Source organism: Crocuta crocuta, unplaced genomic scaffold, assembly GCF_008692635.1.
Source record: "Crocuta crocuta isolate KB4526 unplaced genomic scaffold, BGI_CrCroc_1.0 scaffold698, whole genome shotgun sequence".
NCBI classification, from domain to species: Eukaryota; Metazoa; Chordata; class Mammalia; order Carnivora; family Hyaenidae; genus Crocuta; species Crocuta crocuta.
In genome coordinates, this window is record NW_027530855.1 from 857,779 (window position 1) to 870,119 (window position 12,341).

The 12,341-nt window shown below is 50.3% G+C and overlaps 1 protein-coding gene across 13 annotated transcripts; it reads left to right on the top strand.

Moving 5' to 3' along the window:
* Positions 1-5,410: 5,410 nt before the first annotated feature.
* On the top strand, positions 5,411-9,718 carry LOC144235924 (uncharacterized). 13 transcript variants are annotated; one of them, XM_077769537.1, is made up of 8 exons: positions 5,411-6,005; positions 6,271-6,563; positions 7,095-7,158; positions 8,147-8,172; positions 8,340-8,430; positions 8,901-9,037; positions 9,162-9,238; positions 9,586-9,718. In XM_077769537.1, the coding sequence occupies exons 3-8, from the start codon at positions 7,113-7,115 to the stop codon at positions 9,680-9,682; spliced, it is 474 nt and encodes a 157-aa protein (XP_077625663.1). In that variant the 5' UTR covers positions 5,411-6,005; positions 6,271-6,563; positions 7,095-7,112; the 3' UTR covers positions 9,683-9,718. The 13 variants fall into 13 exon arrangements, 7 of the variants coding, with proteins under 7 accessions (XP_077625663.1, XP_077625665.1, XP_077625667.1 ...); XM_077769541.1 differs by lacking the exon at positions 5,411-6,005 and adding an exon at positions 8,005-8,029 and having other exon boundaries at positions 6,155-6,563; XM_077769539.1 differs by lacking the exon at positions 6,271-6,563.
* The last annotated feature ends 2,623 nt before the right edge of the window (positions 9,719-12,341 follow it).

A 12,341-nucleotide genomic window follows, 5' to 3' on the forward strand; every position in this document is an offset into this window, starting at 1 on the left:
CAGGCTCCTGGGGCTAAGCTCCAGGGTCCAGGCCCCTAGCTCACTCACTCATTCATTTGTTCATTTACTGGCTTGACTGGACATCTACCGAGCACTTGCTAAAGGCCCAGTGCTTGGTGCCCTTTAGACACATTTATCTTCCCTTTGCTTGTGGCCAGAGGGGGATTAGGAGCAGACACTGGGATATAGCTCATCCGTAATGTGTGAGGCACCGTAGGAAGGGCTGCGAGTTCATGGCCCAGCCCTCAAAGAGCTTACAGCCTCAAAGCTAGGCAACTTGACAGGGCTGGGAAAGGGATCATCCGCCTGGAAGTCTCCTGCTAGCCTGGGAGCAGCAAACTCCAGGGAGACCTAAGCCTGAAGAACAGGAAGAGTTTGATGGAAGGGGAGTGAGGAGAATGAGAGCTAAAAACAGGGGAAGAGCCATCAGAAAAAGAGCCAGAAGACCCAGAACCTTCCAGAAGATGGGAAGACCTAGAATAGCAATGGTTCTGGGAGTTGGAGCTTAGAAGTGAAAGGAGAACCCCTCTGCTTTGGGCAGAGTACAGGCATGGTCAGATTTGAATTTTATTTATTTATTTTTAAACGCTTATTTATTTTGAGAGAGAGAGAGAGAGAAAGTAGGGGAGGGGCAGAGAGTGAGACAGACAGTCCTAAGCAGGCTCCGAGCTCCTCTATCAGCACAGAGCCCGACGCAGGACTTGAACTCACAAACCGTGAGATCATGACCTGGACCGAAACCGAAAGTCCGATGCTTAACTGACTCAGCCACCGAGGCACCCCAGATTTACATTTTAGACAGTGGCCAGAGTAGGAAGACCCTGCCTATATCTGGGGAGAGCTGATGGACAATGAACTACAGCAATGGAGGTGAGGACAGGACAGAAGGGGCAGATTGGGTGGATTTAAGGAGGGAGAATGGACCAGATGAGGTGACTAAGTGCATGTGGGGCTATCCAAGATGGAAGACAACAGCCAGCTTCCAGCTTGGTCAGCAGGGAGATAGTTGAGCCGTTAACAAGGGTAAGAAATGACAAAGAACAGGATTGTGGGGAATATGATGAATAGTTCAATTCTGAACCGTTAACAAGGGTAAGAAATGACAAAGAACAGGATTGTGGGGGATATGATGAATAGTTCAATTCTGAACTTGCTGAGTTTGAAGTATTTGTGGGACATGTAAGAGATTCTGGAAAGCTGTTAGACAGTCCTAACTGGACCTTAGGTGTTACAGGTTTGGAAGACAATGGCATATGAAGTAATACAAGTAACTGAGATCATCCAGTTTGTAAATGACAACAAGGATAAACTCCTATGGAACATCATTGATGGGAAAGGAAGAGAGACCCAGGAAATGTTGAAAGGAGTGTCCAGAGGGATAGAAGAAAATCAGGGGAGAAAGAAAGTGAATGCATTAGGACTTTTCTGCGTGTATCCAAAAAGGCTCATTCAAACTGGCCCAAATAATAAAAGTGATCTAAATGTCCACATACACTGGCTTCAGGTTCAGTTTGATTCAGCTGCTCAACAGACTTCAAGGATCAGCTTTTCAGTCTGTCAGTTCTGCTTTCTGCAGGATTAGCTTTCATCCAGTGCCAACTGCCCAAACTCCTAGGTTTCAGGTTTCATACTGCCCCCTCCAAGTGCAGAGCAGAGAGACCAGCACACCCAGAGATCTCCCGGAAGAGCAAGGAAACTTCTTATCCAGAAACGACCAACAACAGTTTTCCCAAGCTCACTGACTTGAATTTGGTCACATTTCCAACCCTGAACCGGCTACTGTGGCTCTGACCACCTGATGCCAAAACCATTTTCCCCAGGCTCAGGGTACAGGACAGAACTGATTCTCCACTGGACACATAGACAGAGGAGTAGATTCCTTAAATAAAAATCAGAGTAGGGGCGCCTGGCTGCCTCAGTCAGTAAAGCATGTAAAGCTTGAACTCAGAGTTGTTCGAGCGCCATGGTGGGTATAGGGATTACTTAAAAATAAAAAAATTAAAAATCTTAAAAACACACACACACACAGGGGCCCCTGGGTGGCTCAGTCGGTTACGTGTCTGACTTCCACTCAGGTCATGAACTCATGGTTTGTGGGTTCGAGCCCCGCGTCAGGCTCTGTGCTGACAGCTAGCTCAGAGCCTGGAGCCTGTCTTCAGATTCTGTATCTCCCTCTCTCTGACCCTCCCCTGCTCACACAGTCTCTCTCTCTCTCTCTCTCTCTCTCTCTCTCTCTCTCTCTCAAAAATAAATAAAATATTAAAAAAAATTTTTTTAAGCCGCAACAGGGTAATTATCATATTACCAAAAATAGAAAGAATAGATGTGGGAGAGGGTTGGCAATCACAATGGAAGGCATCACAGATGAGCATTTTCGAAAAGGAGACAGAGGCCAATAGCAGCAAAAAAGAGAGATCAAGGGACACCTAAACTCAATGGGTGGGTTTTCTATGAGGTGGAATGGTAGTACCTGAGGGCTAGGGGTCCAATCTGGAAATTCCTCCTGGAAATTATAGTCTCTGAAGGGAGGCAAACCACACATAGGCGTTAGACAGTATGACAGTGCGCGGCACACACCCGCACACTGCGTACACTGGGACGCAGGGGTCTGCCTGGCAGAGGGAGGGTCTCACACAAAGAGATCTGGAGGCAGTGCTGAGAACACACTCCAGTGGGGAAAAGCAGGAATCCAGTGGGTGGAGGGGCAAGAGATGACCAGCTGCAGCCGACACCATACCCTTACAGACGGGCCACACTGAGCCCCTTGGCCATCATCATGAAGATGGTGGGGGCCCCTACAGGCCTCCAAGCAGGGGATGGCACGGCCACAGCGAAGTGTAAAAACCTCACTGTGACCTCAGCCTGGGCATGGAGTGAGGGAGCAGACTGCCAGAGCCGGGGCCAGGCTGTTGCAGGCATCTGGGGCCCCCCCTGGCCAAGAGGTGGAGAAAAGATGACAGGGTGAACAACATCAAAGGGGACAAAACAAGAGCAGGACAGGGAGTGGGTAGAGGTGAAGGGTGAGGAGGGGAAGCATCCTGGATGTGAGGGCAGAGCTGGACAGCCCCAGCCACCATTCAGGATGGGGCCGTGCCAGAACCCTCCTTCCCTGTCCAGCCCATCCATTCATCTCTGCGGACATGGCAGTGATGTCAGCACGCGCTGCCACAGTCATGATGACTAACTCTTCTTTGCCGAAAGGAAATTGAATATGCACGTGCAAGAGATGCTTGGAGCTCCAGCTGGCCCCGCAGGTGGGATGGGGAGGAGGGAGAGGGTGAGCTCCAAGAGGAAGGAAATAAAAAAGAGAGATGCTCCCAATGAGATGGAGATTTGAGAGAGAGCAACAGAGAAAGACTGAGAGAGATAAATGCAAGTGGAAGAGAATTTTGCCCCAAGGAGCAGCCGATGCAGCACAGGATCCTGAGTCTTCATTTGGAGACAGCCCCCTGAGTGGCCGCTCATTTTTCTTCTTGAAGGTGAAGCGCTTGCTGTCCCTGCTCCCAGAGCTCGAACCCCATGTTCTAGTCCTTGTCCATGTTGGCTGTTGTCAAACAGGAGATGTAGAATCTTTTCTGCAGGAGATCAGACCAAGCTGCACTCTTGGCCACGCTTCCTTGGCTTCGGCTTCAGTTTGTTGNGGCTTGGTGGGGGGTGGGGTGGCTGGAGAACACACAGGACGGATGGACGGCTCTTCCCAACAGGCCCTGGAAGGAGAGACAGGAAGGGGAGCCCTGGCAAACACCTCATCCTCTCCCTCTGCTTTCTCGCTCAGCCTCCTCTGGCCTGGCGTTCCCAGCCTTGTCTGACTGCAGGGGAAGAGGAGGAAGACGAGGAGCTGAGGATGGAGCGTGTTTCCAAGACCATGGCCAAAACCCAAGCCACTAATCTGGAAAACACAAGCCCCTGGCCGGCCGCAGCCACACCTGCCCCCACCCACACAAGGAGAGTGACATTTGTCTCTCCAGGGTATTGTCCACCTTCAACACTGATGTCCAAGCGGAGAGGAGCAGGGAGCTGGGGTTAGCCAGACAATGCCAGTGTTCAGTGCTCTGGCCTTCCTTCTGCCTCAAAGTAGCATTAGAGCCTGGAAAGAGTCAAACCAAAGGTCTTGGTCGCTATTTTCAGAAAATGCTCTAGGAAATCTCTTCTCCAATCTAAAAACCCCTCCACCCAATCACCAGGAAGGCCACAAGGTCAAAAGCGACCTTTTTGCTCACACTCCGCCCCTTCTTCCCCCTCACTGAGCACCAAGAATAACTTCCTGCTGGGGGTGAGGGTAGGCAAAAAAAGATTTAATTACAGTTTCTGTTTCTGACCTCACTCCCCACCCCCAAGGGCCACCATGTTGCTGTGGTGTCAGTGAAAGGGCACTGGCCTGGCTTACACTACCACACACAGGCCATGGTATCACCTCGAAAGCTGTGGAGCTGGGGGGGAGGGGGTGGTCATCTCCCCGGCCAAGCTTATTCATTTTCACAGCGGTCCCCAGGCAATCTCTGGCAATACCAGAAAATTAGGTTTAAGGGCACCTTCTCAAGAATTCTAAGGCCAGGGGCGCCAGGGTGGCTCAGTTGGTTGAGCATCTGACTTTGGCTCAGGTCATGACCTCGCTGTTCATGGTTCGTGAGTTCAAGCCCCCTATTGGGCTCGCTGCTGTCAGCACAGAGCCTGCTTTGGATCCTCTGTCCCCCTCTCTCTGCCCCTCCCCCTGCTTTCGCTCTTCCAAAAATAAATAAACATTAAAAAAAAATTCTAAGGCCAGATTGATGAGGGTTCCAAGCCTTTGGAAGAGAGGGTAATTTCCTCCCGAAAGTCTTCAGACCAGCGTTGCCCCTTCCTCCAATTTCCAAATCTCACCCTCCATCCCCTCTGGCACCCCATTCTTACTGCTCTGTGGCTGTCCCCCAGGACTGCTTCATGCTTATTGCTGCCCCTTTGCAGTTCTCATCAGCATCAAATGGACTGCCCTTCACACTTGATAAGCCTGGGGCATACACCTCCACCACTGTGGCCAGCCCACCCTCACTGCAGGCTTCCAGAAGAAGATTTTTTAAAAATCCAGCATTCACCAAACAAGCATTCTTCAAATCCATCTCTGCCCTCAGGCAGCCCTCACCTGTCCCCTTAAACTCTGATAAGCAGGTGGGGAGGGGGCTTCTTCCCACAAAGCCCCCCTCAACTCCTCAGAGACCTCTTTTAATCTGGTCATCAGATATTTCTTAAACCAATGCTGAGCCAGGAAAGTCATCCCTGGAGCTATGCGGAAACCACTTTTCTGGTTTGGAACCTTACCTACCAGGATTCCGTTAGCTGCCTTTATTGTCCAAGAATTTGAGTTAGGAATCCACCCCCTGCCCCAGGACGTAGCCGGGGGGGGGGGGGGGGGGGGGGGGGGTGATAAAATGAACAAGAGAATAAAAGCTTTCAGACGTGGTCCATCCGTGCCAAGAACAGCTTCGGAGGCTCACAAGTGCTCACAGGACCATCAAAAGGAAGCCGACGCCGATAACTGTTTGTTGACTCGGTGAAATACTCCATCTCGGGGATATTGCCATTGAACACATCGCCTCTATCTGGGATCTTTTCTACACCAAGTGCACAATTGCTTCATTCATATCTTCGGAGGAGTCTGTCACCAAATCCATAAGCTGCCTCTGCCAGCAGGCGGGGCAGGATACAAGCTCTCCCAGCCCTCCGCCCACTGAGCTGCTCCAAGGATGCTTCCCCCGGTTAATAAAGCCCCAGATTCTCTCCTGCCCTGTGGGCAGCACCTTCCTCCCTCCCCTCAGCCTTATCCCAGCCCCCCTCACCCTCATAAAGAATCAAAGCAAGGGGAGAGAGATGGAAACAGGAACTTCATCTGAATCAATGTGCAGGAGGATTCACGAAATCACGCAATGTGCTCCTATGCCCAGGAAAGGAAAATTAACCTTATGGTGTGTGTCTTCTATGTACCAGAAAATGCTATGTCACACCTCTGATCTTTACAACAACCCAGTGAGGTGGGTCTTTTATGGTAGAGAAAACAACCCAAGACCACAGTAGTAAGAGTAGCACTTGAAAGTAAGCCTTCCCCCCACCCCCACCCCCACCCCGNATCCGGAGAGTCGGAGAGTCATAATGGCATCTACGCAAGCCACCTCCCAGCCCTCTGAGGGAAGCCCAGAGTCCTAGTGCTTTGTCACCTGGCAAGCAACATCCAAATGTTAATGAGCTGTGACTTCCTCAAAGGCAGGGAGATCTTCTACTTTATCTTTGTGTCCCCAGCACCCAGATCAGCCTGGTTGTAACCTGTGCCCTACTGACGTTGGAGGAGAAGAAAGCAGGGCCCGCATGACACCCTGTTAAGAGCAGAGGGGAGTCTTCCCCTTGCCTGTGGGGTCGGGACAAGTGGCAGGGAAGCCAGCACCGCGCAGCGGACCGCCCTGGGCACGGAACCAGCACGCAGTTCCGTTCCGGGAGTGGAAGTGGATACGGAGACCCCCTCCCCTACAACCGAAGCTAGTCCGTTAGATCAGCCAAGTCCACTGAAGTCTTGCAGGAAGACCCTTTTACAAGACGTAAGCGTTGAAGTGATGCCCAAAGCGCTTTACAGGGAGAGCTGAGCCCACGCGTGTTGGGGGTGGGGCAGACGGAGGAGTGACCCCCGCCTGGTGTCGGCCTTGAAGAGGCCCGGTGGCTCCAGACAGAAGCGCAGACCCTGCCACTTGGCTTTCACTAAGAGTAAAAAGGAGCAGGTGCTCTGGGCAAGTCTTAGGTGGGGGGTGGGGGGGTGGAGAGAAAACAAGGAGGAAAGTTCTAGATCTGGTGTTCCTCAGGAAATCCCCCACAAACCCACATCAGCCTAGTACGGAAGAAATCTCCTGCCCCAGGGACAAACATTGCTGTCACCTCCCAGGGAGGCCTCCTCCACCCCCAGCTGAGGAGAGATCTTTGAATCCCCAGGGCCCTTTTCTGTAACCCCGGTTTTGTGGCGCTCACTGCACTCTGCCTTTTGTTGCCAGCACTTGCATTCCTGTCTCATTTTTTTATGGCATGAAGAGCAGGGCATTATTATTATTATTATTATTATCCTGTGTCCTTCTAAGCAGCTACCACCTGACAAAGAAATGAAATCCGCTTCAAGCGAAGAAGAGGTCAAGAGCACAGAGGAAGGTCAGAATGTCCTGCTTAACCAAGCACCTCCCATCTGACCTATCCTCTGCCACCCCCAGGCCCCAGCATGGCCCACTGGGGTGCCAGACGCATTCGGAGCGGTCACTGGACGGGCGTTTCGGGCAGGGCGGAGGCTCCCACTCCCCGAGGTCCGAGGTCCTGCGGGCCTCTCAGGAGCGCTGGCCTTCCCCAGGCAGGAAGCACTCCGGCAGGCGCCGCATCTGCACGGCCATAATTGAGCCTCACTCTCCAGAGTGATTTGTGTGTCAAAAATCCGCCAAGGCTGTAAATCAGGTGGTAGGAAGCTCTGTCTCCTGTTTTCCTGCTTACCCAGAGGGAGACGGAATGTACCGCCACGGCCTCCCAAATCTGGAAAACCACCTCTGATTTAAGAGATTTTTAACAGTCATTAACATGGGCCAGTGCTGGGGAGCAGGGCTCCTGACTCTCCCTCCGGGCCCAGCCACCTCCTCCCCAGCCGGGGGGCTTAGCCGGTGGGGGACCTGAAAGCCAGGTGCCTAACAGGCCCCGGTCAATAGCAGCTGCTACAGCTCTTCCCTGGAGGCTCCAGAGGGGAATTTTCCACTGCCCAGTTTGATTTAGCTCTCGCCTGCTGTGTGGCAACCTTGACTGTTCACAGTGAGAGGAGCAGTAAGGTAGGGAGCCTGCGCAGAGGCCTTCCATCCCACGGAGCTGCTCTGGCCCAGGGGCGTGGGGAAATACACCTCACTATTCCCTGATCACGGAATGCTGGGGTCCCCCTAGGTGCCTAGGACTCAGGGTCCTGGCTCCAGGGAGTAGGACAGAGGCCAATGAGTTGCCTCCCTCCCTCTGTCCCTCCCGCAGGATGTCTGAGAGATGCCTAGCGTGGGTGAGGGCTCCTTCCCTCTCTCTCTGCCTCTGCTCCTCCTCCCCCTGCCCGGAACCTCCACCTTCCCCTCCTCAGCCCTGAGTTGCTGATGCCCTTTGGGTTCTGTTTTCATTCCAGGCTATGGATCCGGTCGTGGGAAGCAGGTAGGAAACCATGATTCTGGGGGTTAAATGAAGAATTATATTTAGTGCTCACAGAAAGCCAAATATTGGGTTAGCAGCCAGGAATGGAGAGGGAAAAAACCCAAAGCAAACAGCAGAGGAAAGAAATCCCTACCAAACAAGGTCCCTATTCATTCTTCCAATCCCAGGTGCAGGGGCCTGCAGGGGTGAGGCCTGCTGAACGTAAGCAGCCTGTCCTGTGCTCATGGCTGCAGAGAAATGTGAGGACCCCAGACTTTGGTGAGACCCTCAGACTCAGATCCTATACTGCTGTCCTCGTGGGACCAAGCAGCCCTCAGCCCTCCCCACAAAGGTTGTCAACATCTCCACTGGCAAAAGTAGAGCTACTACGGAGCTCACTATATTGGCCCTCAAGCCCTTTGACAGACAAGGGTGCGGGGGGAAAAGCAGAGTGAAGTGTTCCTGGTTTGACCTTGAGCAAGTGATTGAACCTCCCTGAGCCTCATGTATGGAATGCACGGGCTGCATTATGATTTCACAGTTCCTAACATCCTACAATTCTGTGGCTGTCTAAAACAAATAATGAGAATACGAGTATGAGCAAGACTATGACAGCAGTACCCATCTGCTTCTGTAAGAGCTTAGCATGGGGCCTAGAGAGATAAAGGATGTGCCCCAGCTTATTCCCCACTCGGCCTTCTGTGCCTTGGCCCTTCCAGGGTCTCAGCTGACTCTTCTGGAAATTCCAGGCTCCAGTGACGTGCTTCTGGAACCTGCTCAGACTGCCGTAAAGTCAGATAACAGTCTGGGCTGGGGGAGCACTGCCACAGCCAGCCTGGCTAATGGGAAAGCTGATGGCGGCTGGAAATTCAGGGAGAGGTTGAGGGTAAGGAGAGAGGGAGAGAGAGGGGGCAGGAGGGGGAGACATTACAGACCTCCCAGACATCTTCTGCAGGGTCATGGGGAAGGCAAGACTTACCCTCCTAACTCCCAGATTCATTTCTATCCAGCCACTGACTTATCCAATTATCCACCTCTCCTGTGGATCTCTCTGTGGGGAGACAGACCGCAGGAGGCTGGATTCCAGGTAATAAAGAACCTTTAAGAGCCAAGGTTTCTAGTCAGGCAATACAGGACTGAATTCTGACTAACCAGAAGAAAAGAAAGACGGGAATTTCTTACCCCAGGTCTGTCTGTCTCTATGTGTCTCTATTTATTTCCCATACACTTGGCTCTCTCTGCTTCCCACCCCCTAGTTTTCTCAAAGGGGCCCAAGCTTTGGGAGAATCTGGGCACCCATACCCCCTCTGAGCAGGAGATGCCAACCTGTGGACTGACATTTCCTGGGACCCCAAAGAATGCCTACTTTAAAGAGCCTCAGCCTGAGGGTAACCCCATCTACTAACTCATCCCTAGCCAACCCTATCTCCTCAGGTTCCAGCCCTCATCAGCAAGGACTCAAAAACATTTGTCTGTCAGGGGATCCATAGGGCCAAAACCTTGGGAGAAGACCCGCAGATGCAGCCACTAACAAAATTGTGAAATAAAGTGAATTCCTACAAACCTGCTCCTTCCCTTGCATTCCATAAGCTCAACAAATTGCACGACCTTCCGCTTGTTTTCCAGAAACTAAAAATCGCCTTTGGCATCCATCCAATTCACCATCTCCTATTTATACCCCAACCATATCTTTACAATCTCCCCACCTTCACTGCTCTGGTTTTCACAGGCCTTGGACATGTCTCACCCACATTACTGGAATTCCCTCTTACCTGGTATCCCTGGCTTTCTGTGGCTTTTCCTCATCCCATCCTCTCTAGTTTAGCCAGAGAAGAATTTCTAAACTGCATGTGTGTTGGGGGGCGTCTGGGTGGCTCAGTGGGTTAAGCATTCGACTCTTGATTTCAGCTCAGTTCATGATCTCATGGTTCATGGGTTCAAGCCCTACATGGGCCTCCACACTGACAGAGCAGAGCCTGCTTGGGATTTTCTGTCTCCTTCTCTCTCTGCCCCACCCCTGATCACTCTCTCTCTCTCTCTCTCTCTCAAAATAAATAAATAAATATTTTTAAGTACATGTATGTAAAATCACTTCACTTGCCTGCTTGTGGTTTTCCATCACCCATCTGCTACTTAGAGGACAAAGTCTGGGTTTGTATGTGAGCATGCAAGGCTTGCCATCCACTCAACCCAGCTGGTCTACTCCCATTTCTCTGACCTCCAGCCAGTAGTGAGTTCCCTAAACAGGCCCTCCTGGGCTTCCAGTCAAAATGGAATGGTGCAGTTAGTGCAGCCACTCGGAAAACAATATGGAGGTTCCTTAAAAGAGAACTATCCTATGATCCAGTAGCTCCACCTCTGGGTACTTAAATTGAAAAAATGTCTACACTCCCATGTTCACCACGGCATTATTTACAACAGGCAGGATATGGAAACAACTACGTGTCCATCCATGGGTGAATGGATAAAGAAGTGGTGGTGTATGTTCAATGGAATACATTCAGCTATAAAAAAGAAGGAAATCCTGCCATTTGTAATAACATGGATGGACCCCAAGGGCAGTCTATTAGCTGCAGTAAATTACATGGAGAAAGACAAATACTGTATGACTTCACCTACACGTGGACTCTGAAAAAAACCAGACTCATAGATACAGACAACAGATTGGTGGCTGCCAGAGGGAAGGGTGAAAGAAATAGGTGAAGGATGTCAGAAGGTACAAAATTCCAGTTATAAGACAAATAAGCCCTGAGGGTGGTATGTACAGCGTGGTGACTATAGTTAATAATACTGTATTGTCAGGGCTTCTGGGTGGCTTAGTCAGTTAAGGGTCTGACTCTTGGTTTCAGCTTAGGTCATGATCTCCTGGTTTTGTGAGTTCGAGTCCGGCATTGGGCTCTGTGCTGAAAGTGTGGAGCCTATTTGGGATTCTCGCTCTCCCTCTCTCTCTGCTCTTCCCCTGCTCATGCTCTCTCTGTCTCTCTCAAAAATAAATAAACTTAGAAAAAATTATTTAAAAAATAATATTGTATTGTCTATTTGAAAGTTGCTAAGGTAGTAAATCTTAAAAGTTCTCATTGCAAGAAGAAAATACTTGTAACTATATGTGGTGAGAATGTTAACTAAGCTTATCCTCATGACTATTTCACAACCTATACAAATATTGAATCATTATGTTGTACACCTGAAACTAATGTAATGTGTGTCGATTATCTCTCAATTTTAAAAAATGGAGTGTTGAATTCTCTCCTCAAACCACAAAGCCATGATGAATAAAACATTTTTGAAAATAACCCAACACACAAAGCTGGGCTAAAAAAACAAGACAACTATTGCTGTGAATTAGAAGTCCAACAGAGACAGAAGTCACCAGATGGAGCCATGAGTGAGGGCGTTGCTGGGCTCTGGGTCACAGTGGTAACCACAAGCCAGGCTCCTGTGGGGTACTAGAGACTAAAAGTTCTCTTGTTGTTATGAAAGTCAGGAGTGTGCTTACCTTTGAAAGGGTAGTGACTAGCAAGAGCACCAAGGGGACTTCTGGAGGCTGGTGATGTTCTCTTTCTTGATCTGGACCCTGGTTATACAGGGGGCTTCACTTGTGAAAATTTCTCCAGCTGTTCACTTGTGATTAGTGTGCTTCTCTGTATGTATGTTACCCTTCAATTAGAAAGTTTACTTGTAAAAATGTTGTCCTGGGAGGCAGGGGACCAGAGTCAGATCCATGGCTTGAAACCAGGATCCTGACTATGGCTTTCCTGTGCATGAAAAGAGGCTGAATAAAGAGTGGGGCCCCCAGTCAGCCACTGGGGCTCCTCTTTCCAGACGTTCTGGGCCAGGGTAGGATGAAGTAAGGAAATGGGAATAGAGGACCGTCTTGCAATGAGGAACTAAGCCAAACTTCTCAGTAGCTCCACATCTGCATTGGCATTATTCTAGCACAGGGAGGGCAAGAGCCATGGAGCAACACATAAGGGATTGCTCTGGGAGGGGGGCTTGGGAGATCTGGTGGAAGCAAGTACAAACCTCTAAACTGCACATTCAGGAGGAGGAGGGTGAAAAAAAGGACAAAAAACAAATCAAGAGGGGGAGAAAACTGCCTTTCATAATGGACCTGCTACCCAAAATCTTGAAACACATTTTAAAAAAAGAACCTTATCAAAAATAAGCAAGAAGTATTAGATGAAAACAGG

What these genes read in the sequence shown, in the direction of transcription:
- LOC144235924 (XM_077769537.1), top strand. Translation starts at nt 7,113, where the DNA reads ATGAAATCCGCTTCAAGCGAAGAAGAGGTCAAGAGCACAGAGGAAG. An exon ending in AATTCAGGGAGAGGTTGAGG is followed by an intron (nt 9,038 to 9,161) that starts GTAAGGAGAGAG and finishes ATTTCTATCCAG; the next exon opens with CCACTGACTTATCCAATTAT. An exon ending in CGCAGGAGGCTGGATTCCAG is followed by an intron (nt 9,239 to 9,585) that starts GTAATAAAGAAC and finishes CTATCTCCTCAG; the next exon opens with GTTCCAGCCCTCATCAGCAA.